This window comes from Micromys minutus, assembly GCF_963924665.1.
Source record: "Micromys minutus genome assembly, chromosome: 1".
Lineage (NCBI taxonomy): Eukaryota > Metazoa > Chordata > Mammalia > Rodentia > Muridae > Micromys > Micromys minutus.
In genome coordinates this window covers 99,658,158-99,682,888 of record NC_137969.1, presented here as the reverse complement: position 1 = coordinate 99,682,888, position 24,731 = coordinate 99,658,158, and the positions used below count along the sequence as shown (strand labels likewise).

At 53.6% G+C, this 24,731-nt stretch overlaps 1 protein-coding gene across 2 annotated transcripts in view; it reads left to right on the top strand.

Annotated features, from left to right (window-relative positions):
* UNC5A (unc-5 netrin receptor A) overlaps positions 1-24,731 on the top strand; it is a gene marked incomplete at its 3' end in the record, with an annotated part of 53,185 nt that overhangs the window by 21,157 nt on the left and 7,297 nt on the right. Inside the window, exons 2-6 of one of the 2 annotated variants that reach the window (XM_080909618.1) lie at positions 18,047-18,268; positions 22,911-23,054; positions 23,303-23,406; positions 23,521-23,701; positions 24,273-24,440. In XM_080909618.1, coding sequence (XP_080765744.1) covers positions 18,047-18,268; positions 22,911-23,054; positions 23,303-23,406; positions 23,521-23,701; positions 24,273-24,440 — 819 coding nt within the window. The remainder of the gene's footprint in view (positions 1-18,046; positions 18,269-22,910; positions 23,055-23,302; positions 23,407-23,520; positions 23,702-24,272; positions 24,441-24,731) is intronic. The other variant, XM_080909619.1, reaches the window with a different exon arrangement.

The following is a 24,731-nucleotide window of genomic DNA, read 5'->3' as shown; positions in this document are numbered from 1 at the left end:
GCTCTTGAGGGATCCCTATCAGCACCCTTGAAAGCTCTCTGGAGAATTCACCCCTGCTGTGTGTCAGACATTGTTGCATGAGGAAGTTATTGACAAGGGCCGTCCAGTGAGGAGCTGCCTTTGGGGGTAGAGACTCTCATCCTGTAGGCATCCACTGAAATTCTCAGATCTTTTCCCAGATAAAGCGGCTGCTGTGGTTAGGTGTGGCCCTATTGCCCCCAATGATTTACATTCTGGGGGCTTGGTTCTCAGTGTAGTAGAGGATGGTGGGCCCTTTAAGAGATGGGATCTGGAGAGATGTTCTTGGCATATTGGAGGCTCTGCTCTCAGATGAGGTTAGAGTAGTATTCACAGACCCCTTGGTTTCCACACAAGGCTGATTATAAAGAGCACAGCTGGCCCTCTCCAGTGCTCTGGCTTCCTGAATGGTGACCAGACCTGTTGTTCCCAGGCACACTTCAGCTACTGAGATACGGGCTTCCATGAGATCCCCACCAGAGGTTGAACCAAGGAGGTTTCTCAACTTCCCCAATCGTGGAGAGATACAGCTCACTTGTCAAGGCCCACAAATCTGGGAACTAAGTAAACCTCTTTCTTTATAAGATATATCGCCTCCGATACTTTATTACAGTGACCAAAAAGTAGAGTAATACTGTTACCAGGCTGTCTTAGCAACCTGATTCTACAGCTGGAGTCTGCTAAGAAGCTAGTGAGATAGAAGTAGGACTTTGTGATGCTCATTCTGATGGTACTGTGAGATGCCAGGGACCCAGTCTCCTGCTAAGAAAGCCTTCTCTGGCTCCCCAGCGCTGAAAGCAATAGCATGTCCTTTACCCAGGTCCTTTTCTGATCTGCCTTGCCAGGTTCATCTTCCTGCCTCTCTGCTCATGTTTCAGACTTTCTGGCCAAGCTGGCTTCTCAGTTAAGAATCTTCTGGTCACCATATGACAGAAAACTCAGCTCAAATAGACTTGAATAGTAAGTAGGTGTTGATTCTTGCAACTGAAAAACCCACAGGTATCGATGACTGGAGAAACCTGATCCCTAGGCATGGTCACTTTGGACTGTTGTCTCAGCCCCCAGTCTCTCCATGCCCTCTGGTGACAGGGTGGCAGCAGCAGCTCCAGCCCTCAATTCTTCACGCCACTCCTAGAACTATATTCATTCCTTTCCATGCCTGTTCAAGTCAACTGCCATCCCCAAGACAAGAGATGCAGTTGACTGAAGCCAATCAGGATTCATCCTGAAGGTCATAGGTCATAGTTTCATCTAAACCACTTGGCTAGTTATGGGACAGTGGTGGACCCCTCAAAGAAAATGGAGCTGCTATTTGTGGGGAATGGAGGGATAGAGGCCAGGGATGCAGCTAAAGGCATCCAATAATGGAGCTCATGTCCCCTTCTCTGTTCCCTGCCCTACTTGCTGTGTCCAGCCATCTCACCTGCTGATAACCAGTGCTCTTCAAAGGAGACCCTTGTGTCAACCACCTCTCTGACGTCACATCCACTCATGAGGCGTAGCTACCTCATTGGCTCCCACCTGAGTGAATGCTCCTCTCTTATGGACCCACCCTTTTGGCATCCTCCACATCACCTCACACATCTCTAGTGAGCTGGAGAGAAAGCTGGGTTGCTCAGCCACGGAGGCATAAGAGGAGGGTGTGTGGAGCCAAGAAACCCTGAGCTTGTGGCAATGAGGAGGAAATGAGGAGGGTGGACATGTGTCCCAGGCCTGGAGCAATGGATGGCCACAGCCACACTGGTTCAGCAGGTTGCGATGACAGCATCAGGGTACCCCAAGTAGGTCACTGGTCAGGAAGAGCAGGGCTGTACTGTGCCCAGATCACACAGCCTGGAATTGCTTTGGCCAACGTGTTCTATCTCCCGTAGCTGCGTGTTGGTGTCAGGGTGTGCATGGCGGAGGTGGCCCGGTCTTTTCCAGCTTCTCTGCTTCTTCCACAGAACTGTAAACATTAACCTGTGGATTTTGGGTGTCTCTGTGAGGTGGAGCCTTGTAAGGAGCCTGTGGGTCTCAGAGAAAGGAGTGTCAGAGGGAGGAAGTTGTGGGGGAGGCGTGGCTGAGAGGCATTAGAGGGGGGTTGTGAGAGGTGTGAGGGCATGGGGCTAGGGTGTGAATTGGGGCACAGAGTGGGAGAGCAGAGAGCAGTTATTCATCCCCATTCCCACCAGCTGGTCTTACAGAGGGTCCTTAATGAACCCACCCTCCCCCACCTCTCTGAGTGCCTAGGCTCTGAAAGGGACTACCTCCTCATTCCCTTCTCCCATCTGGAGGGCCCATCCTGTCTGGAGGTTGCTGGCTTTGTGCATGCCTGGGAGTGGCAGTGGCCTTGTCCCGGGAGTCCCGGGAGAGATTCCCAATGCAAGCCAGCTCTAAGGGTAAAGGAGCCAGCTGTAAGGGTAAAGGAGATTGCTCCACCTGACCTTGCTTGTCTGCTCCCTGAATCTGAGCCAAGAGGATGGACTGGGTCTAGGTCAACTTCAAAAACACCTCTTCTGTTTGGAACAAGTGGCACCAAAGGGGAGACCCGTCCCCATGGCCCATACTGAAGGCTTGGCTCAAGGGTGCCAGAGAAGGCTACTGCCCTCCAGACAAGCAAAGAGGAAGAGGCTGATCCACACCCCCTCGCTCTAAGAAGCTCCACCTCTCCCTTCACCAGAAATGGGCGTGGTATAGCTGAGTGGGCGGTTCAGGACTTGGTCCTACTTGCCTGGCTGTGGAAACACCAGAGGGGGTTTTGACTGCTTAGCTGAACTTATCGTGTCTTGGTTCAGAGCTGTAGTAACGGTAAACTAACATAGCAAGTACCCAGTGTCAGCTCTGATTTACTTCCTTTTACCTACAGAGTGACAAAGGCCATTGTGGGTGCCAATGGCAGACAGGGATATGGAAGATTGGTGTACATCTAGCCCTGGGGGAGCTGGAACTAGTACTGGGGCCTTGATCAGTTGGGTCACAGCCCCATCCAGCACTAGAGCGCCTCACTAGGCAGAATCCAGAGGAGCAGGGGTGGGAGGGGAGGGGAGGCTTTGAGCAGATTCAAGCCAGACTCCATGCATCTCGATGTATGACCCAACACGAGTTGTAGTTTGTCATCTGCAAAATGGGAATTGCAAGAGTCACAGAGCTGTTGAGACAAGTGTTTGAGATGTCACGGTAAATAGAGACAAAGCGCACCGCAAAGGTAGAGTCACTTACGAATTCGGCACGTCTGCCTGCCGTGGCCGGCGGAGGTCGCTTGTAGAAGAACCCTAGAGAATGGACAGACACACTGCGATCCACCCACATCGTGATCCGCTGTCCGGTGACAGAAAGTGTCACTGTGTGTGCAGAGAGTGGCCCAGGTGAACTGCAGAAGCAGGTCACTGTGGAAGAAACCAGACACAGAAACTATATGCTATAGACGTCCGTTCTAGTGACATTCTAGAAAAAGCAGGTGTCACAGGATTGGTGTCTGCTGGGGGGGGGGGCAGGGTTCTCGCCCCTCAACCCCCCCACACACCTCAGACTGGCTTCCCTCCTGCTGAGGCTGAGAGGTGCTCAGTGACACATTAGCAAGAAAGATGCCACAAGAAATAAAGTTTGTTATGAATTATTCTGTTTGGGGCTAATTATAGGCACAGAGGAGACGAGTGTTTACAGAGGCAGGAGGTGGGAGTGCGGGGAGAGGGAGGAGTGGAGCCCCCCCCAGGCTGGAGACAGTTAAGCACAGGAGGCTGCATGATGGGGTGGGGTGGATAAGGCACTTTAAAAATAAATACAACTAAACTCAGGTCCAAGGTGATTGAAGTGTCTCAGAGGACAGATCTGAGGTCCTAGGTGCTGGCAGACCCCCAGGACAGATCCTGGAATCCCAAGAGACACCAGGGTGCAGGTTAGCCATGGGATGTCCTCTTCTGAGCACTGATTCTGGGTCTACACCACCTGCCCCCTCATGGAGGAGGGGGAAGGCGCTGCTCTCCCGAGCCCTCCTCATGCCCAGCCTGAGGTGGTAGAAAGATGGTGCATTTCCTCTCAGAGACATTGGGGTTGTGTCCTCAGTGAGCTAGGAGGATGCTGAAGAAGACCTGAGTTCATCCGGTACCCTCTGGTTCCAGCAGGCTTTTTGGGAGAGCCAGAGGGGTTTTGCAGACCGCTGACAGGGGAGCGTGGGCCTGCATAAGACCCCTTCCTTTTCTTCAGCAGAGGCAGAAGAGCAGTGATTGTGTGTAAGCTGCATGTGGTCTTTCCTGGTTGGTCAGACTCTGGAGCCTGAAGCTAGCGGACTGCTGCCCTGAGGTAAAGGAGCTACATCTGCTGCTATGCAGCCGGAGTCCGGCACCCACGGCACCGTGGCTCAGTGACTTACCCTATCCATAAGGGCTCTTGGCATCAGACCTTGGTGCCAACTGTGCACTGCCTGACCTGTGCTCTCAGCTGGCAGGCCGTTACACAGGCTCAACAACGAGTGAGCTGGTGCCTCTGCAGCTTGCCAGAGGAGCCCCACCCCCGCCTCCCTCAACAGAACTCTGTAGGCTATTTGTCTATGCCTGGCTGACCCGCCAGGCTCAGTCAACTGCGCAGAGAATGACAGTCCTCTTTGATCTCTGCTCTGCCTCACCTAGCCTCAGACCTGTGCCTGGATGCTCTGTGCAGGTGTATCTCCTCTCTGGGGCCTGTAATGTCAGGCAGTCTCCCACTGCCTGCTAGGGGACACTGTTACCCTTTCTCTGGGTCTGACCCCTCTCTGTTTTCTCATGTCCAGTGTTACGGCCATCAGTGAAACTGCCACCAGGTGTCACACCCTTGCTTCTGCAGTAGCCAGCCTGACATGTCTGCTCCCCATACAAAACCTATGTGCTGCCCCCTCTGTGCCTGCCAATTTCTCCTGCTACACAGAAAGCACCCTGAATCCCTCTGCATCACAGAGCCTTGGGTGCCCAGGGGGCTATCCATTCCCTTGGCAGTGTGGACTGGGGACCTATGGGTTGCTTGGCCACGCTGCAAGTGAGTCAGGCGGACGACAAGCAAAGAAACAACCCAGGGGATATCCTTTCAGAGGGCAGGCACATGGCGGGGAGAGGGTGCTTCTTGAGGAAGTACCGAGTGTAGGAGCTACATGCTTGGGAACATCCTTAGCAAAGAGAACAGCAGATACCAAGGCCCAGAGGCAGAACGGAGCTGGGAAAGCAATGGCTCAGTGGCTGTGATAGGACTGGAGGAGAAACAAGAGCCGGAGCCAGGTTTCCAGCCAGGATAATGCTTATTGCTTAGGAGAAGCTGATCACACGCCTGCTACTCCCGGGTAGCCACACGGGCTGGCTGAGGAGGAATGTCCTCGTCTGTGTGATGTCTATTGTTCTCCAAGAACAAAGAGTGGACAAAGAAGAGGGGCCGTAGAGAGGGAGGAGCCTTGGAAAACTGTCAGACCAGTAGCACTTTTCCCAGGACTGGGACTATGGCTCAGTGAGAGGCAGAGACAGGATAGAGTCAAAGACCTACAGATCACTGTTTTGACCTTAAAGGACATCCTTGCAGACCCCTGAGCCTTGTGTTGTGGTATCTCACACAGCCTGGCAATACCTGCTGCAGGGACCTACCCAAGGCACCCAGACCAGGTTCCCCAGGGATTTGCTGCAGTTGGCCCTGAGCCAAATCTGACAGGGGCTGCAACTTTAGACTCACCTCGATGATGATGTGGCCAGTGTCTGTCCCCTATTAAATGGACAGGCCCCAGAGAGAGAGGTCAAGCCTGACTTTGTCCTGCATGACCATTCTAAGCTGCCTCTCAGGGCCCGGCACCACATTTGGTGTCAGGAGAAGCCAAGGACAGCAGAGAGAGTCAACAGTCCTGGTACCGGGGACCAGAGGGAGCCAAGGCTGCTGGGCGGTGAATTGGACCAGAAGGAGGTCGAGCCGACCTTGAAGCAAGCCAGCCTGTGGCTGCTTGTGTCTGGAGTGCATCTCAGCGGGGACAAACGTGCTAAGGAGTGGGGTGGACACACAGATACACAAAGGTTCTGCCCCTGGCTTCCTCTGGGAGCAGCCTCCAAGCCTGGAAAGAGAACCAGCGCCCCCCCCCCGCCCTCCCTTCCCCCGTCACACTCCATTTGTGCCGCTCCGATGGCAGTGCCCACATTGTGCTGAGGGGGCAGATGAAGGTCTCCTTGCCCTCAGCCTCCTGCAGCAGCAGGCCCTGGTGGGAATTGTTGGAGGAACAAACCACTGTGCCACTGAAGCTGCTCCCTCTCCCACAGCGCCCATCTCTGGGTTGGGAGACAGGTGGGAAGAACAGGTAGAGCTTGACTTAGCACAGTGTCCACAACCAGCTGAGACCAGACTGCTGAGTGTCCCAGGGTGGCCAGCATGGGGGAGGGGCTCAGCCTCTTCACACTTCCCCCATTTCAGTAAGGCCCGTAAATTTTCTCATTAATATACTTAAAGTTCGTTTTAAGGGGAACAAGCGAGAGATAATTGATAATAAACCCTCAGTTAATGCCCTCAGTTTACTGTAGGTAATTTATATCCACGGGTACCATCTCTCACTCCCAATTACCCATTTAGCCGCAGCGTAACAGCGGTTCAGTCAGACTGATACCAACTTTTATGTATTCTAACCCGAGAGCCATAAATACCTGGGGGGTGGGGTGGGAGCTGTCCCTACTGGGACCACTGCAGGTTTGTCTTAAGATTTAAATATTCATGCAATTATTAGTGATTTATTAAAGAGCACACGGCCTCTTCTAGTAAGTTTTCAATTTTCACCCAAAGAGACTCTGACCCTCCCTTTCGCTGTTCTGCCCCCACACCCAAATTAAAGAAATGCGCTGTTCTTCTGCAACTCAGGTGATATCATAGCATCTCCTGTGTTTCCATGGTGATGGAAAGCAAGGTGAGGCAGAAGCCAAGGATGGGGGACAGACCCAGGGAGGACTAGGCTGCTGTAGAGTGAATCTCCCAAGGAACAAGAGAAAAACCAGGCCTCTACCCCAAGGCCTCCTTGGGCCTTAGCTGGCATTTAGCTGCTCCACTCATCCAAGATTCCTTCTGTTCTTTTCCTTGACTCTATTTCTGTCTGTCCCCTTAGGGGCCCTTGACAGGGAGGGCACATAACTTTTGGTACCATCTTCTCCTTCCTTTCTTTCATTTTAAAACATTCCACCCTGACTTTGTCAAGATGAGAGGGTGTGGAGAGAGTGAAGGTTCTGGGACTCAAGGCCCAGAGAGGGCAGTGGCTCACCTCAGGCTGCACAGTAAGGGTTCACCCACCTCTTTCTTCCTCCTTGAGCTCCTCTCTACTTCTTCCAGCCTTACCTAAGACCTCAGGAACCTATTAAAGGGGTAGAAAAGATAATGAACCAACCAAGAAAGCATGGAAATCAATATCAGGAGAAAAAGTATGGCTGCTGTTAAGTGAAATAAACAATCTGGTAATTATTTGGACAGCAGATAATTAAAACGGGGTGAAGGCTCATTACTATATTGTCAGGGGTGTGACGGCCATGACCAGACACCCTTTTCCCGGCTCTAAGGTTGAAGCCAGGCCTGGGCTCCTTCACTCCCAGATGAGGAGTATTTTTTAATTGAATCTCCTCTCTGGGGTCGCCAGCTCACACTGCCTCAACCCTGGTCTGCAGCAACCTTCTGCTGGCTCCTCGGTTATAGTCGAAGCACAGACCGAAGGCCAGAAAGCTCAGTGGTGCTCCCCGCCTCTTCCTTTCCCAGGCAGAGAGCATCACAGGGCTCGTGTGGTCCCTCAGCCTCTACAAGGGACAAGGTCTTAGGCCTCAGCTGAAGATGGACGCTTACTAATCACAGTGAAGCCTGGGGCACCTGTGGGTAGCAGTTGCGTTCCCAGCCTCTCTGCCTGGCCTCAGGGCATCTATCCACTCCGGAGGGAACAGATCCAGAGAGAGTGAGTGCTGGGCAGGAAGAGCAGGGGAGAAGAAGCTGAGCAGCCGGGTGGCAACAGAGCCAGGGTGTGTGGCCAGAGAGGCGACTCCCCCTTGCCCTGCTGTGACCCTAATTTGTAAAGTTGAGAGACCTCGAGCATTGTTTAGTCCGGCTTTAGCCTGCCAGCTTGTTTGGCCAACACAATGTCTAAAATGTTTAAATCAGCTGTCAGCATTTTACTGTGGGAGGTTCCACACCAGTATGGCTTTCCAGCCTCTCAGCCAGCCTGCCTGCCTGGTGATGGCAGTTCCTGGGCTGAGTTGACTCAGGGTGGGAACAGCCCTGTCACCTCTGTCCCTCCAATCCTAGCACTGAGCCCTCCCAGATCCAGTCCTGCCACTCTGACATAGAGAAAATTGGCTGGCCAGAGATCACACAGCCAGGCAGAACAGAGTTGGGACTGTTGTCACTGGCCTCCAACATCCAGCCCCCAAACAGGACATTGCTGAGACAAGGTATCATGGACCTGGGTATGCCTTAGAGGGCATGTAGTCCGATGGAGGATACACAGCGGGCCTATGACTGTCCATGGATGGTCCAAGAACAGGCCTCACTTGCCCAGGATGTGTGGCACCAGGAGGGGTGGACTACAGGAGGTCACATGGACCTTCTGGAATTAATGGGGCTAGGAGCACTGGGAGTGGGGTGGATGCCCTGTAGGATAGCCGGCTCGTACAGTGCTGGACCTGCACAAGATGTCGTGGGAACTGCAGCAGTTGGCCTCTGCCCTGTGGGGTATGGTTCAGATTATTTCTGGAAAGAGCCCTGCACTGCTGTAGCTGGGGTTAGGGAGAGAGACTGAGGCGAACTGGGAGGAGTAGTCAGGCAAGAGACTGAAGACACGTGGAGCCAGAACAGTGGGTGAGCAGAGAGAGGCCAGGGTTCTCTGAGGTGCCTTGGAGCCTCTGGCCCAGCTCACAGGAAGTCCTGGGGATGTCAGGACTGTGCTAGGAGCCCCAGGCTGACTTGAAGTGTGTTCCATGGAAGGATCCGTGGAGCCAGTTGGGAAGCCATGGATGGGTAGGAGCTGACCCTGACAAAGTGTCTGGGTTTTCCCCTCTGCTCCCTATATTAAGTGAGGTAGAGAATTTAACTTGTGAGAGCTAGAGCACTTGTTATCTGGAGACCTGCGGTCACAGTGTCACCACGCTGGTACGGGCATGGCTCAGGAGGACAGTGGGCCACCAGCAAATGTGGTTCTGGGAGGCTCTACCCAGGATTTGCTGCTGTGGTAACTAGGCCACTCCCCCTGGGGCACTGTACGCAGCAAGATTTACTGACCTCTTGCCTACCTGGTAGGAATCTGTGCTTTACTGCCCTGGGCTTCCATGTCTTTACCTTTAAGGTGTAGAGTGGAAACAGGTCTTTGTTCCCGGAATCATCGTGAGGTGGAAGTAAGAAGGCAAGCCATGTTCTAGTGACATGAGTGTACACAGGGTGGTGACAGTCCTGTAGTGTCTCACAGGGGTCCAAGGGCTGATGACAGTGACCCACCTTGTGTCTGCAGCCTTCAGCCTCTTCCCAGAGGTTGGACAACCCCAGAGCCACTCCAGTTGAGCTCTGGCCGAGCTCCGTTAAGCCAGTGAGATATGAAACGCCACCACATCCAGAACCGGGTCTTTAATTAAATTAACTGCCGGCAACATGGTTAAAAAAAAAAAAAAAAAAAACGCTGATGGGGTCATAAACAGCCATGGAGGCAGTGGCCATGCATCAGCCCTGTGTGTCTGCCAGGGGCCACACCTGCCTGCCATGGGATAGCCACACAGGGCTGTGGCCACAGTTTTAAAACTGCTACCATCCTTACCTAACCTGTAAGGAGGTTTAGCTGTTGAAGGTCACAGATGAAAACAGGGAGGGTTTGGGTGCTGACACGGGAGAGGACACCCTTCAGCCTGCAGGCCAGTAGGGTCACCTCTAATGCACAAGCAGTCTGCAAAGGCCCCGGCTCTTCAGCAACTTGCTGTGTGACCTTGCGTGGGCAGTCTCCCTCTCTGAGTCTGAGTCTTCACTAGACAGACAAGAGGACTCCTCTATGATGTTCCCAGCACCGTCCTGGCCTTCCGCCCTGCAGGGAACTGTGCCAGCCACTCTTTTGTCTCCGTCAGTTGAAGCTGCCATGGCCCTGGCAAGATTCACACTGCTTTGCACTGAGTAGTGACAAGGAACCTGCACAGGTCACTGCCCAGTGACAGGTGGGGGGGGACACACCGCACACAGACCCACATGCTCTCACCATCCCCACCTCCATGCAAACCAGACAGAGGCCCACAGCCACAAGCCACCGGCAAAGTCAAAGCAGGGGAAAGCCTCCTTTCTACCTCTCCCTCCCCCCTTCTCCCTGGGCTCTGTGACCACATAATTACCCCGGATTCCATTCTATTTAATTGTAGCTTATTAAATTCTAACCAGCCAATTATCAACCACAATTACAGCTTAATTCAGGGACACAATAGCTATTTTATCGTTTGTTAATCAAATGCTTATTTAGATCTCAGTTTTATTAACTATTTCTCTGGCCTGAGGCAAGGCCCCTTGGAAGGGGATAGGTTCCTGAGTAGGTCCCAAGGCTCTGTTCCCGATGACAACTCTCTGTCCTCCAGAGTTTCCAAGTCCCCTTTGCTGGCAGACTTGAGGGCTCCCAGTGACGGCAATGGTGATGTCACTTGGAGGGTGCGTGCTGGACACCGTTAGAGCACCTGGTTAGTTTGTCGGCACATCTGAACATGGCACACCACACTCCTCACCAGGCCCTGAACGGGTGCCAAACAGATGCTTTTGGCGCACCACATGTAGACAGAGAACAGAAGACTCCAGTCTGTGGTCGGCGCCTGGTAACTAGAGAAACAGTTGAGCTAACAGTGGTCCCTTGAACAGTGCAGCCAAGGGGACTCCCAGAGGAAGAGACACTGGAGCTGAGACTGAGGATCCAAAAGGCGCAGCTATGGGGAATAAGGGCAACGGGCTGCAGATAGAACAGGGCACATGCAAAGATCCAGTGGTAGACAAGTTTTGTAGGTTTGAGAAACAGGAGTGGAGGGGAAGTGGTGGGTACAGCAGAGCCAGGCTGAGGTGATACCCATCTAGTAACTGTCACTGTCACTTGTGTGGTATGTGGCCAGTCTCACTGAGGTAGGTAGAAGACGCACAATTCATCTGCTAAGTAACACCTGCAGCAGCCAGGGCAGGGTGTCTGTCTGGCCACAGTCCTCTTTGGCGGTTCAGTATGTCTGTCTGTCTTCACAGTGCTTGTGTCTGTCCCTGTGTCCAAGCAACTGGAACCCACTGGGGAAGAGGGTGACTTTCCTCCAGTCTTGGAAAGGCAGCTCTTGCTTCTGTGTCACTTTCATGGGCATATTACCATGGAAACCAGAATGTGTACACGCAGGTTGGAACAGCCATACCTTCAGAGACACCGTGAGGCCTCTTACCTCCTGTCTCTTCTTTGTGCATGATCCTACATGGAAGAGAGACCACAGTTGTCACCAAAGCCTGAATGCTGACATGTCCCCAGGGTGTCCTGTATGGCTGGGAGCCATGGCTGCCTCCTCCTGCGGGGTCACTGCAGATTGGGGGGGTGCTGCTCTTTCTAGGTTGTACAGGGTCTGCAGCCAGGTTGTGGGAAGCAGGTGGTGGGCAGTACCAAGGGTGGCTAGGTTTCTGGGGATCGCAAAGGCTCCTGGGGTGTATTCCTGGGGCATCTTCACTTTCAGACAAGTTCCCTTGTGCCCTGAGACCTGCAGCAGGGAGGAGGGAAGGTATGGAGGGGGGATGGGGGCTTGCTACCTCCATCTCCTACACTTCAGCTTGCACTCTCTCTGTCTCCCCTCCCTCCTCACTCTTCCCACCTCCTCCCAGAATGTAGCCTGTATATTAGGCTCTTGTAGTCAAGCATCCCTGTATAGATTTTAAGAAAAACAGATGCCTGCAGCTGTCTCTCCTAACCCCGCAAGTCTAACACCAGGCTCCTGTGCCCTCTTACCTCCTCCACCATGCCCTTCTGATTCTGTCTAACACCAGTGGCTTCTGGCTTGGAGATGGCTCTTTCTAGAGAAGGGACCTCACCTCCTTGTTTGTTTGTTTGAGGAAGTCATTTCTCTTGCAAACTGCTTTGATTTATTGGGTGATTGGAAGGGGAAAGGAGCTGGCTCTTAAGAGAGTTTGTATTGTCTCGTTCCTGCCCTTTATCTCTGAGCTCCAGTCCCTTTCCGAGCAATGAGTTCAACATTCATTCAACAAACACCTGCTGGGCACTTGCTGTGTGTCGGACACAGCCTAGCTCTGGAGATAGGCAGGAGATAAAAACACTCAGTCACCATTTTTGGGGCACTAACATGCTTAAACCCAGCAATATGATTGATGTCTGGGGGCTCTGAGGAAGGTGACCAGTGCTGTCTGGTGGTCAGGAAATCTTTTTGGTGGAAGGGAAGTTTGAGCCAGAATTACAGGCTGGGCAGAAGCCACCCAGGAAGGTAGGAGATGTGAACATCTATTGGAGGGGCAAAGGTCCTGACTCCAGATGCCTTCAGCTAAGCGAAGAACTCACTGGTCCCACGGCTGGGAACCCAGCACTACCATCAACTCTAGCCTCAGCTGCTGCGGAGAAGTCAGCCTGTCCCCTTTCTGGCCATTTGCCATGGCTGCTACTTCGAACCTGGCTCTGGTAGACAAGGCCTGGCCCCCCTGCTGTGAAAGGTCACAGAGCAACTCCAGAGCCACAGAGAGCTCTAGACCTGTCCCCTCATCCTAGCCAAGGTCTTGGACTGCGAGTGTTGGTTTTCTTGGAAGAAAATCGGGTGCTGTTAGCCAGAATGCTGGAGGGAGGCAGAGCCTGGAACAGGATGTGCAAATGCTCTTTAGGGATTTCAAGGCATCAACATGCCACCTAGTGTAGAGGGAGTCCTCGGAGTGAGGCCAGAGGGACAGCTTAAGCGCTAGACCCAAAGGGCACATTTTCCTGCAGTATTTTTCGCTGCCTGCCTGAGCATCCATATTGTCTGAGACACCCAGGCCACAGGAGCCTGCAAAGAGCTGCCCTCTAGAGATAAGCCTCGGGGACACAGTCAGCGGGGTTTTTTTTTTTTCCAGGGGTGTTGAGAAGCAGCTGGCCATCTTGCCCCAGCTGTGCTCACCCCACCGGGGTTTCTACAAGGAGGGAAGGAGCAGGTGGCAGGAAGAGGGAGCAGGGTGCCACTGTGCTGGAAAAAGCACTTGCTTCTGGCCACAGCTGTGGGAGGCCAGGTGACATCCTGCCCCCACCCCTCCTACCCTGCTGGCTGGGATGAAGCCTTACTCAGTAAATGTGACTTCATTAATAGCTTGATTAATCACACCTCATATTTTCGTGGTACTTTTAAAAATAAAACATTTGAAAGCATTTTCACACCCACCCCGGGCCTCTGAGCTACACTAGAAAGTCTCAGGTTCCCTGCCACAGTGAGGAAAGTCATGGGGCTCAGCCTCACACAGAGTTATGTCCAATGCGCCTGAGTAGAGCTGGGTGTCCTGCAGAGAGGAATGTTGTGTATACCTGAAGCTCCCTGTGGGCTTCTCTGCTTTCTCTCTGGGTCTTCCCATAGACTAAGAAGAAAGGGCTACCATGCACAGTTTTTAATTTCTAGTATAAATTGGGGTCAATTAGTCATTCAACAAACATTCCATTGCCATCCAAGCCAGATCTGTGTACCTGTCCACAGGAGCCTGAATCCCAGGAGGAGGCTCATGGGATGGGACAGATGCTCAGGTGGGTGACGATCCTAATTTTATTCCTGCTGTGATAAAATATGAAGATAATAAGCAGCTTGGAGAAGAAGGAGTTCCAGGTTATAGTCCATCTCTATGGGGAATTCAAGGCAGCAGGAGCTTAAACAGCTGGTCACATCACATCCAGTCAAGAGCAGAAAGAAACAAAAATGCATGAATGTGTGCTTTACACTCACCTAACTTTCTCTGCTCTCATACAGCCCCGGGTGGCCTGCCAGGGGAATGGTGCTGCCTACAGTGGGCTGCATCTTCCCAATTAGTAAGTAAGACAATCTCCCAGAGCCATGCCCACAGACAACCTGGTCTAAACAATCCCTCTCAGAGACTCACAATTAAATTAATCACAGTCACAGGATGTGGATCCAGGCCCTCAGAGGAGCAGGCTCCTTTGCTAGTACTTCCCAGGTGGACAGAGGGAGAAAGGCACCCACTGTCTATGCGCCCATGCCCATCCTCCCCAAGGCCCTCCCACAAAGTAATGTCCCTGAAATCTTTCCGAAACCTGAGTAGTGAAATCTCAAGTTCCTCCTGGGTCCTAACTCTGAGGTGCTCCCCTTCCCAACACACATGCCTACACACCCACACAAATAAACACACGCACACACACATGTGTGCACACACATGTACACATACATACACATACATCTCCAGTCCTGCTCTGGCCATGTCAATCTCAGTCAAGCCCAGCTACTTCCTGTGACCTTACTATTTCCTTTTTAAACCTAAGCACTCTTAGGCCTGGGTTTGGCATTTAGAACATTGCCCAAAATTCCCCTCCTGAGCCTGCTTCCCTCCGGATCCCTATTTCCCTATCTTCTCTGAAGTATCATCATGCCCTTGTTCTCCCAGGTCCCTGTCAGCATGGGCAGTGCCAGAACTGGGTTTTGCTTCCCCCGGACTCTAGGAGAGGGCTCTTTACCTGCTTCTGTAGGGTCCCAGGCCCAGAATGGCCTCTGGAATACAGTAGTCATTCAATGCCAAATTAAAGTGTACCTTTTAGGCCACAGAAGAGGTATGAAAGCCCTCTTACCTGGGACTTCATCTGGTTTTCTCCCTGCTTGTAGCTACCAGCCTCTGACCTCCAGGCTGCCTCTCTATGTACACACACTTGTACATGCGTGTAGGCACACATGCTCACCCCTCATCCCCAAGCAGACATGGGGCAAGGGACTGCTAGGATGTTGCTCCTGTCTTGCTGGAGGCAGCCTGTGCACGGGTACAAGCTTCTGACAAAGTGAGCGGCCAAGGTCTCCTGAAAGAGGCAGGAACTGCTCTTCACATGGTCCCGAGCTATCTCAATACCCAGTGTGCGGTCCCCAGTGACCACAAGTCCAGCAATGCTTCATTATGGAGCTCCAAGAGGGCTGCTGAGCCTCATCCTGTGTGTGCAGGAAAGCCCAAGATAAGCGGGCTTCCAGATGTGGCAGCGCACTCTGTACTTGCCCTTGCCTGTTCCCAGACACCACCAATAGTCACAGCGTGCTGGGGACAGATTCCCCCTGTGTCTGGCCCTCAGCACTCTTGGGGAGTGACAGCAGCAGACATCCATCCCCAGTCCCACTGTGAGCAACTATACTAAGAAGCTTTGAGACAGACAGTAGGGACCAGGACTGGGGCATTGGTTGCAGGGATGGTAGCCTTGACCACTCACCTATGGTAAGGGTCTGCTGTGGCTGTGAGGGTGGCCCCGGTGTAGAGGTCAGATGTGTAGTTTTGGGAGTGATTTGATATGGACATGGGAGACAGGAAGTCGGTGCCTAAGCGTAGGCCTTTCTGCAGCCTTGTGGAGGGGGTGGCAGATGCCAGAATGGGATGTTTAGGGATGTCAGCTAAGGGGCTTGGCCCCATCCTGAGTACCACTTCAAACCAGGCAGGTAGTGGAAGCAACAGGCCCAGATAAGGCAGTAGAGGGTGAGAGGTTTGGGCCAAAGGGAAGACTCTGCTGCTTCGTGCCAGGGTCTGCGGTCATTTGGGTCTGAGGTTGCCGTGCTGGGTCCCAACCTTGATGGCAGAGTTGATATAGAAAGCATGTCCACCACAGTGGCCCACACTGTGGCAGGAAGGGAAATAAAGGCTCACTGTGTTACATACAGTGTAGTTCAGGTGAGAGAACTCTCTGGAACATGTGAGCAGGGATAGCAGATGCCCAGCATGGGGGCTAGCAAGAGAGAAGCCAGTTCTGGCCACCCAGACAGCACCCTGCTGTCCCTAGAGGATATGGCTTTAAATTTACCACTCACCCATAAGTGTCCTTGATAGAAGGCAGGGTTGCAGCCTGGAGTGTCCCCCTGGGGCCTCCTGATAAATACCCTCACCCCCAGAAGTGGGAGGGAGGCCACCCCAGAGTGGCGTGACGGAGGCCCTGGAGAAGTGAGCTATGTCCCTTATTGGTCACAGTACATTTATTTTTCATTAGCAGTTAAATGCAGACATGAGGGATTGTGCTGGGTTCAGCGGGCGGCTGACGTGAGGAGGACTTGCTGCGCTGATCGATAGAGAGGCGGGAGGCTTGAGCACCCACTCTCTGTCTCATATCCTGCAGGGGAACCCGTACCCATCCAGCTCTGGGCGGAGACAGGCGCTAGCTGTGGTGGGAAGCAGAGGCAAATCCAGACCTGACCTGTGGTGGCTCCTTACAGGGCCCTGCCTTGGGGCTAGCTTGGCCAGCCATGGGTATAGTCCTGGGGACCACGTCTCAAAAAGCAAGCATGCCCACCAGTATCCATTCTGCACCTACACAATAGAACTGCTTCCTGAGCCACAGCCCCTCAAGTTCTCTACTCTCCAGACCTCGGATGTCTGCATGAGCCCTAAGATACATCAGTGAGCCAGACTCAAGAAGCCTGTGGTCCTGAGCTCAGAGGTTGTAGGGGGAGCTTAGCAATAAAGCACACACGCTCATACACTCTCATATAGACACACACACATGCTCATGCACTTTCTCTCTCATACACTTTCTCAGACACACTCATACACTCACACACACACTCATACACACATACACTCTCATACACTTTCTCTCATACAGACTCTTTCTCAGACACACACACACACACACACAGCTAAATTAACTCTCCCAAGCATTTTCAGAGCTGGGGCTCTGTGGCAGCAGAGGGGGCTGGGAGGTAGAGAGAGGAAGGAGGGGCAAAGGAGCCCAGTGAGTGGCCTCTGCCTTCCTGGGGAGGTTATTTAGAGCAGCCAATCCCATGAGGAACCTCCAGAATTCACAGGAGCGGCCCCATCTCACAGATGGGAAGCCAGTGTCTTTACCTAACTTCCCAAAGTCACTGGTGCCAGAGAGTAGCTGTACCTCTGGGGGGTTCCCCACTTTTTACGCCTAGAGGCCCCTGTTAGTTGTGTGTTGGTAGAAAATCGCTAGCAGCTTTGGAGGTTAGGGCCTGTTTGGTGAGCAGCATTCCCACACCTTTGGGTGTCCTGCAGACTGAGGTTTTAACTCCACGGAATGCCTCAGAGCCAATTAACCCTGTGTAATTAGTGACAGACGACTTGTGGGACGGGTGTAGCTTTGGATATGAATGAGAAGAAATCCCATTTTCAGGTCTCCTTGAAGAGGCAGGAACTTCCGCCATGTCACCCATCAGCCCCGTCTCCCAACCCTTTTCCAACTCCCGCCCTCCCCGGCCCTCCATAATGTAGGTCCACCCAGCACCCCTTGTTGCTCCTCAAAACTACATCCTGGATGCCTCCCCCTGTCTTTATCCATTCACATTGTATTTTAATACCTTAAATGTCAAGGCCCTTCACCTTCACCCATATCAGCAGTTCTCAGCCTGTAGGTCGAAACCCCTTTCACAGGGGTCACCTAAAACCATCAGCAAGCACAGACATTTACATCACAACTCCTAACAGCAGCAAAATCACGGTTACAAAGGAGCAACGAAAATCATTTTATGGTTGGGGGAGGGGTTACCACAACCTAAAGAACTGGATTAAGAGCTGCAGTGTTAGGAAAGTTGAAAACCACTGATCTATTGGGGCAAGTGCCTGCTGGACCAAATCTTAAAACTTCCCCATGGAAGAATATCAGATTTCCATTGCTGTCCTGAATCAAAGGCCTCCTGAGAGCTGGCATCTGCCTTGGCTTCACTCTGCCCCTCTACCTTCAGAAAGTCACAGGTCCTTCCTCACGATAAGCTGCAGATGAGGACACGGGCTCAGAAAGGATGTCCAGTGGCTTGTTTGTCCAGCTGAGAAGCAGATGAACTGTTATTCCCTTGGTTCCATCCTAAGCTGGACTTTAGCTACGCCAGCTGCCCCCACCATACTCAGGGAAGACCTGGCTTACATCTGTCTCCCCTTCCTCCTCTTGCAGGTGCCCAGCAGAGTGCCACAGTGGCCAATCCAGTGCCTGGTGCCAACCCAGACCTGCTGCCCCACTTCCTGGTGGAGCCTGAGGATGTGTACATTGTCAAGAACAAGCCCGTGCTGCTGGTGTGCAAGGCTGTGCCCGCCACACAGATCTTCTTCAAGTGTAATGGGGAATGGGTCCGCCAGGTTGATCACATCATTGAACGCAGCACTGACGGCAGCAGCGGTGAGTCCCGGGTGGGGACTTTGCGAGGGAGAGGTCGCAGCTGGCCCTGAGGGTCTGGAGAGGCCCACAAGCAGCAAGACCAGGATGCAACCACCTGCTGGCCAATTGCCTTTGGTATCACCAGGCAAGGCAGACACCCCCCCCACACACACTATGAATATACAAAGACCTTCTCTAGAAGACCCACCCCCCACATCAGCTTGGGAAGTAGAAGGGAAGACCCACACACACTCAGCCATTGAAGTTCCCTAGGGTCTCTCAGCAAAAGGTGGCAATGTGAGGGTACATCTGAGTCTGAACATGGCTGCAGAAAATCAGGGCAGCCTTGCTGGAGGTGTCCACAGAGAGGCAGGCTAGGAGGGAGTGGGTTCCACCTAAGGACTCATCCTCTGACCGTTTTCCGCTTTCTGTTCAAGCATACTTGTATTGCATCATATCCCCTCCACTGGGAACACGGTCCCCCCAAGAGTGGCAGACGATAGAATGACTGCCTTAGTAAGAGGGGGGCAGAGTTGAGGCTTCCTCGGGGACTCACAGACATTCTGGTCATGGCTCAGAAATGAAGGTGCATGAGGGAGCCCAAGGAATACCACTGACATATGGGACTTCAGACCACAGGGTGATGTGACCAGAGCTATGGTGACACCTGGGCCAGTGTGGAGACTGACAAGAGAAGCAGACCCAAGAAAACTCAGCTGTAAGGGTAGAGGGGTTCTAAGAGCATGAGTACCCTCATCAATCTCCCTATTGCCAACCCTCGTCTCAGGCAACAGGTAGCCGAGGGGCATTGGTAGAGTGTGCCCTGAATAGGTTTCCAGCACTTCCCAAAAGCAGGACCACAGAGGCAGCTGCTGTCACACACAGAGCCTCTGCTTTAGTCCTAAGCCTCTTTCCACTAAAACCTCAGCCTAAAACACAGCACAAACCCTAGGAGACAGCCCACTGGGATATGTAGGCCATCAATTTGAGGCATGAGCCACAGTGCCATCTGGCTGGGCAGACACAGAACCATACAGATGCTAAAGGGAGGCAAGAAAGGATCCAGAGAGGTGACCCAAAGGAAGCAGGAATGGATGGTTGCTGCCCAGGAAGGAGCTCCAGAGGAGGGGTAGCATCCAAGTTTAGAAGTACGTAGAGGAGTGCCCCTGGTCCAAAGGAACGGGGTGAAAAGGCAGAACACTGGCCCTTGAGGATGGCTCAGGGTTGGGTGGGAAAGTGAGCCTGGGGTGCAAGCAGATGTTAGGAAAACTGTAGTCAGGCTTGTGCCGTGGGTGGATTGTGCAGGGCAGATGGCGAGGCTGTGGCTTGGGAGAACAGTTGGAAGGACTCGATATTGTGAATGCAAGCTGCTGAACCCCAGATTCAGATGGTGCCTTAGTCCTCACAAGCAGGCTGTTTTACAGAGACAACCAAGGCCTTGACCCTGCCCTGCCCAGGACCCCCAAAGGGCTCCAACCAGGTCTTCTGGCCCACAGAGAGGAAACCCATCCCCTGCCACCAGAGTTTACAGAGGCTGGATTCCTCCCTACCATGTGCCGCCTCAGGCTCCCCTGGGCTGTTTCCTCGGTTAGCGACTCCTGGCTAAGCCCCACACTCTACACTGTTCAGCCTTACCTGTACCTGCTGCTTGTCACTTCCTTCCTGCAAACCCTGAGCGATCGCTGCACATCTGCTGTGCCAGGCACAGCTAGGTGCTAAAGATTCAGCCCCCATGGCTCTCAGACTGCCGATCCGGCTTTGACTCCCGTGGGCAGGAAGGAGCTAGGGAGCATAGCTCAGGAAAGTCTTCGGTCGTAACAGTACCTCTCCAGACTAGAGATGGACGATGGCCTTGTGACCGTCGGAGCAGCTCCAGAGCCCACACTGTCTGGGCATGAGGACTCCAGGCCACACAGCCCTCCCCGGCCTCAGCTCAGTGTTTTTATCTGTGAACTGGGAGTGAGGGGGGTCTTTGCGGGTTGGTGGAGAAAGGAAGCTGTAGCTGAAGCCTGGCCTTCCTGTGGTTTTGAGGACCTGTCCAATCCTCCTGATCTCAACCATTCTGCTGTTCTGAGGTCCTGAAGTGCCAGGCCCTTTCTGACTAAGCAGACTTGCACCTTGGTAAAACACACATACAGACGGCCCCCATCCCACACTCCTCCTGGCGCCCATGGTTGTCGCTCTGCATAAGCAGAGAAGCAGAGTCGTGGGGTCACTTCCCACATAACCACCAGGTCCCTCTTTTACCTTGAACTTCCCAGTCTTGGGCCATCCAGTAGCCAGTGCATCAGAAGTCACTGGGTTTTTCTCTCAGCTGGGGACCAGAGTGCTATGAGGCCAGAAAGAAGGCTTTCCTCATCTACACGGAGACCATGGCAAAAGCATCTTGCGGGTGCACAGACCCCAAACCAGTCTGGTCAGATGGCCATGGCAAGGGTTAGAGTTCAGTGCAGGCCTGAGCCCTGTTTATTCGTGAGTAAGGGCTAGGGTGACAAAGGGGACTCTCACAAGAGACAAATGTCAGTCATTTGCCTTTGCTTCCCATCCAGAAGGCCAAGGGAAGCCTGGATTCTATCAATGGCACTGGCCTCTGGGATGGGCTATAATATTGTGTTATACCACGTGCTTATTAGAGTTAGAAAGGAGGGCTCCACTCCAACTTCAGAGCACCCAGCCAATCTTCCACCTCTCAGAAACACTCAGCAAGTCCCCACTGTGTTCCTATACGTGTACATCTTCACTCACATACATACTCTGCCCCTAGTCCAGCCGTCTGATGTTCCTCCTCTCCCCCCTCCCTCCTTCCCTCCCCCCCTCACTCCCTCCCTCCTCCCTCCCTCCCTCCCTCCCTCTCTCCAAGGCTGGCAACTGTTCATATTTCCATGTCAGAAGCTGATACTGTCTGCTCCACTCAGAATCAGTTTCTAGAACCAGGCTCCTTAACAACCAGCTGGAGGGCAGGGCAGGGTCGAGACCTGCCCTCTGTCCTCAGAGCTTGGGGAATCTTAAGTTTCCTCTGCAGAGGTGTTACCTGAAGTTAGGTCCTCATGGATAAGCGTGGTCCCTGGGGAAGGGGGATTGAAGAAGGACTAACCAAAGGAAGAAAGAACTTTGATTTAGCACTGTTGCTCGTGGGTAACTGCCCATCGAGGGCCCTAAACAGGCCTGCACACCCAGAGGACACTTAGTTCCCCAGGTCAGAATGTTCTGGAAGATGTCCATCCCTGACACTGGGACAGGAAGAAGGGAGAAGAGACCCTGCTCCACCCATGACTCTGTCTCAGAGGCTCCATCACCTTCATGCGTGCTTGAAACACTGCTGATACCCAGGGCTTTTCTCCTGCACCCAAGCGCTGTGAAGGGCACCTTGGCTCTTAGCCCCACCCAACCCCACACTCCAGAGAGTAGAAAGAGCAGGAGAGGATCCAGAGCAGAGGTGAATGGCCTAGTGGTCATCTCAGCCAGAGGCACCCCTAGACAAACACGTGAGAACTAGCCAGGGGCCAGCCAGCGCTAAGGCTGGAGAGACTCCACAGGAGGGTCTGGGAAGGGGTCAGGGAGACGTGTTAGAGAAATGAAGAAGGAAAACAGTCTCCCAGCCTGGCAGGCTCAGCTGGGCTCACTGCTCCTGCAATGCAACCCTAATTGAATTTCTCTGTTAACAATGGAAACACATTGGCGGCTGGCCTCTCTCTCTCTTTCTGATAAGCCAGTGACCCAAGGGAAATTGGGGTCAGGAGGAGGAGAAATTGGAAACAAACAGTCTTTTCTCACTCCTGGGACAGTAGTTTTGGCTGCAGACCAAGGGTGGCAGGGGGCTTTGGGACAGAAGGGCATCCCCCATTCCAGGTTGTCAGGGAGACCAGGGCCCCTCCCCCCAAGAACTCCAGTGTCTGGTTCTGGATCTGGTGGAGAGCTGAGTGGGGTGGGAAAGGGGTTTCTCCCAGCACACCCAGACCCTTGGACCACCAGCACCCTTCCCCCCAATCCCTGCTTGCTGACCTTACCTCTTGTTCTGTTACCCCCCCCCGGGGGGGGGTGAGCACACGTAGGCCAACCAGGTGAACCCAGTGGCTTCACACTGGATTCAGACCACCCTGGTGCTTGTGGCGAATTCTGTGTTCTTTAGTACCAGCTTCCTCATCCAGTGGAGGACCCTCGTGGAACACAGGTTGGGAACAGTTCCAGTCAGGGAAGGGGACAGCATAGGTGAGCTACCACCCTGGCATGTGGGAAACCCTGAGTCCCAGGAGTCTATTCCCATCCTGCCTAGCAGCTGTAATGCTAATAGCTGTTACATTATCACTTGTCAGATGTTCCTGTTAGCCCTCCAGGGAGTTGAGCAGACTTCCCTACCCTTCCTCTACTACCTACAAAGAGCTCAGCCTGTTTCCTACTTGCCCTCTCAACCTGCTGCCGAAAGTGCCATTTGAGAGACCTTACTACTAGTGACGTCCTTGAGACAGGCCTCAGGTGGCAAAGCAGAACCAATGGAACTTTCTAGAAGCCATACTGCTTATGTCCAGGAGATATGTCGGCAGCATCCCTGGAGTTCCCTCCAGGCTGAAGGAGGCTCACAGTGTCCACAGGCTGCTGCTGTAGGTGGTGCAGGGCATCAACCATCTGGGACAGGGAGACTCAGTGTCGCCCCTGAACCCAGCAGGATTGCCAACCATGGAGGTCCGTATCAACGTGTCGAGGCAGCAGGTAGAGAAAGTGTTTGGACTAGAGGAATATTGGTGCCAGTGTGTGGCGTGGAGCTCCTCGGGTACCACCAAAAGTCAGAAGGCCTACATCCGGATTGCCTGTGAGTACTGGACCAGGCCTGTGGCATATGGGCATGGTCACTAAAGGGTATCACCTGGAGAGGGGGTGGCAGGCTTCCTGGAGGTCACAGCCTTACCTTGCTGGTTAGAGAAAGTGCCTGGGAACATTAATCTTCCCATGATCCCTGACACACTTGGCACCTCCTCTGTCACGTGTCACGGTTTGTGCAGGGCCAAGCGTCAGTGGGGCTAACCTGGACACTTGAGGACACAGTTTTCTTCCTCCCAGATTTGCGCAAGAACTTTGAGCAGGAGCCGCTGGCCAAGGAAGTGTCACTGGAACAAGGCATTGTGCTACCTTGCCGCCCCCCAGAAGGAATGCCCCCAGCTGAGGTGAGTAGGGGTGCGGGGGTTCCCAAAACTCTGGTCAGACTCCTGGCTGCCACCTCCCCGGTGGTAACTGTGTACCCTGGTCAGGCCAGCATGGGTCATGGCTTCTCCCCCTAGGTGGAGTGGCTCCGAAATGAGGACCTGGTGGACCCCTCCCTGGATCCCAATGTGTACATCACACGGGAGCACAGCCTAGTAGTGCGGCAGGCCCGCCTGGCCGACACTGCCAACTACACGTGCGTGGCCAAGAACATCGTGGCCCGTCGCCGAAGCGCCTCTGCAGCCGTCATTGTTTATGGTGGGTCCTGAGCTCCCCAGTCACAGAAGAGGTACTGAGGTGCCAACAGAGACGTGATGGGAAAGTACGGAGTAAGGGCCAGGCTAACCAGACAGTGGCCCCAGTAGGAAAGAGAGCACAAGTATATCTGGGCAAAGGGATGGGACATGTTGGTCACTGTGAGTGGGGAGCACAGTGTAAGAGATGAAGAGACAAGAAGAGGCTCAGAGGGATAGAACACGTCATCCTTGGGCTTCTCAGTCCCAGAATGGATGTCCCCTCTACCCCAAGGGCAGGCAGAGGGAAGTCAGACAAGAGCTTCCCTGTGAGGAGCTGGGGTCCAGCTGGAGGTGTCCTGTGAACTGCAGTTTAGCCTGGCCACCCTGACACTTGCCAAGAGGAGAGCATCTGAAGGCTCTGCCAGACCCTTGGGCCCAGCAGCCTAGGCTTGACCCTCCAGGGCTGCTCCCCACACAGCAACAGCCCCCTCACTCCCAGCCCATAAGCCCTCTGCCCTCCTGCCCCATCCCTTGGACCAGCATGTCTGGAGAAGCCCCGGCTCCCTGACCCCAGTCCTTCTCTGTCCGGCCAGTGAACGGTGGGTGGTCGACGTGGACTGAGTGGTCCGTTTGCAGCGCCAGCTGTGGGCGTGGCTGGCAGAAACGGAGCCGGAGCTGCACCAACCCGGCACCTCTCAACGGGGGCGCCTTCTGTGAGGGGCAGAATGTCCAGAAAACAGCCTGCGCCACTCTGTGCCCAGGTACCAGCGGCCACCGCCTCCTGCATCGTTCCTCACCACGCCATCTCCGTGGCCTGGCTCCATCGCACCCACCAGCCTGCCCCCCCATGGCTCCATCCCACCCGCCTGCCACGCAGGGCCAGGCTCAGTCTGAGGTGGGGATCAGGGTGCAGTGTGGTCAGAGTCAAGGGCTCAGTGAGTGTCCAGGCCTGGGCTCAGTTTAGGGTCTAAGATGCAATTTGAGGACAGGATCTAGGCTCAGCCTGGGGCTGCACAATCCACCTATGCCTGGACCAGAAGGGCCATGATGTG